The 1,199-nt window shown below is 49.0% G+C and overlaps 1 protein-coding gene across 1 annotated transcript; it reads left to right on the forward strand.

Annotated features, from left to right (window-relative positions):
- Window positions 1–392: 392 nt before the first annotated feature.
- Window positions 393–1,151, forward strand: FOIG_16956 (uncharacterized protein; the record flags this gene model as incomplete). The annotated part of the gene is made up of 1 exon (XM_031218436.1): window positions 393–1,151. A coding segment is annotated over one exon (759 nt), but the record flags the coding sequence as incomplete, so codon positions are not given.
- Between the last annotated feature and the right edge of the window lie 48 nt (window positions 1,152–1,199).

The raw sequence follows: 1,199 nt of genomic DNA on the forward strand, positions 1-1,199 counted from the left end.
ATCAGAACAATATCATTGGGCGAGAGGTGCACATTCAACCGCGCGTAAGCGCCCGCGGTCGAGGGGGTTGCCTGAGAGCATGATTGATGACAAATTCCTTAGCGACTTGTTTCTGCCCAATATTGCCTGGTCGCTTTTTGGTTTGAGTGAAAGTCGCAGTGTCCTGGTTTCCTTTATGATTATTATTCTTTCTTGAGGTACTATACACTCTACCAATCGAGCTTTGGCGTGGATCCAAAAATCTCACCGAATCCCCACGACTAGAAGGGATAAGTTGTACTTTGAGGTTGGTCATTTATGTGGAGTCAAGTACTCTTTTTGAGAAACCTCAGCAACCAAACGCTGATTGTCCTTTCTAGCCTATTTTCCGTCTGGGTCATCCCATAGCGAACATGTCTAATCCAAATGACTACACAATCGGCTGGATATGCGCTATAAGGACGGAGTACGTTGCTGCACGAGCATTTCTCGACGAGGAACACAAAGGACCGGGAGTTGTGTCGCCTAATGACAACAATGCTTATACGCTAGGCAAAATAGGGGAGCACAATGTCGTTATTGCTGTCTTGCCCGACGGTCAGTACGGCATATCCACAGCTTCAAATGTCGCAAGAGACATGATGCACAGCTTTCCTAATATTAGATTTGGTCTGATGGTCGGCATTGGGGGCGGTGCGCCAAGCAAAAAGCATGATATCCGCCTAGGTGACATTGTTGTCAGCGCTCCTCGAGGGGGAAAAGGAGGCGTGTTTCAGTACGACTTTGGCAAGACCATTCAAGATCAGAGTTTCAGGCCAACGGGGTTTCTCAATCAACCTCCATCCGTCCTGCTCACAGCGGTGACTGTAATTAGCGGTCAGTACGAAAGCGATGGCCACCGTCTTGAAGAGGATATAAACGACATTCTCCGAAAGAAGCCAAGACTGCGGAATAAGTACAGCCGGCCAGACCCAAGCAGTGATAGGCTGTACCAGTCCGAAGTTGTGCATCCCGCCGATAGCGACTCAAGCTGCGTGTCAGCCTGTGGTGCTGATCTGTCAAAGCTGATACTGCGACCCGAACGAACTCAAGACGAGGATAATCCGACAATCCACTACGGCGTTGTTGCCTCAGGAAATCAGCTAATGAAAGATGCTTCGGTCAGGGATAAGGTTGCTGCGGAAGAAAACATTCTATGCTTCGAAATGGAAGCGGCGGGG

Source organism: Fusarium odoratissimum (assembly GCF_000260195.1).
Source record: "Fusarium odoratissimum NRRL 54006 unplaced genomic scaffold supercont1.381, whole genome shotgun sequence".
Taxonomy (NCBI): Eukaryota; Fungi; Ascomycota; class Sordariomycetes; order Hypocreales; family Nectriaceae; genus Fusarium; species Fusarium odoratissimum.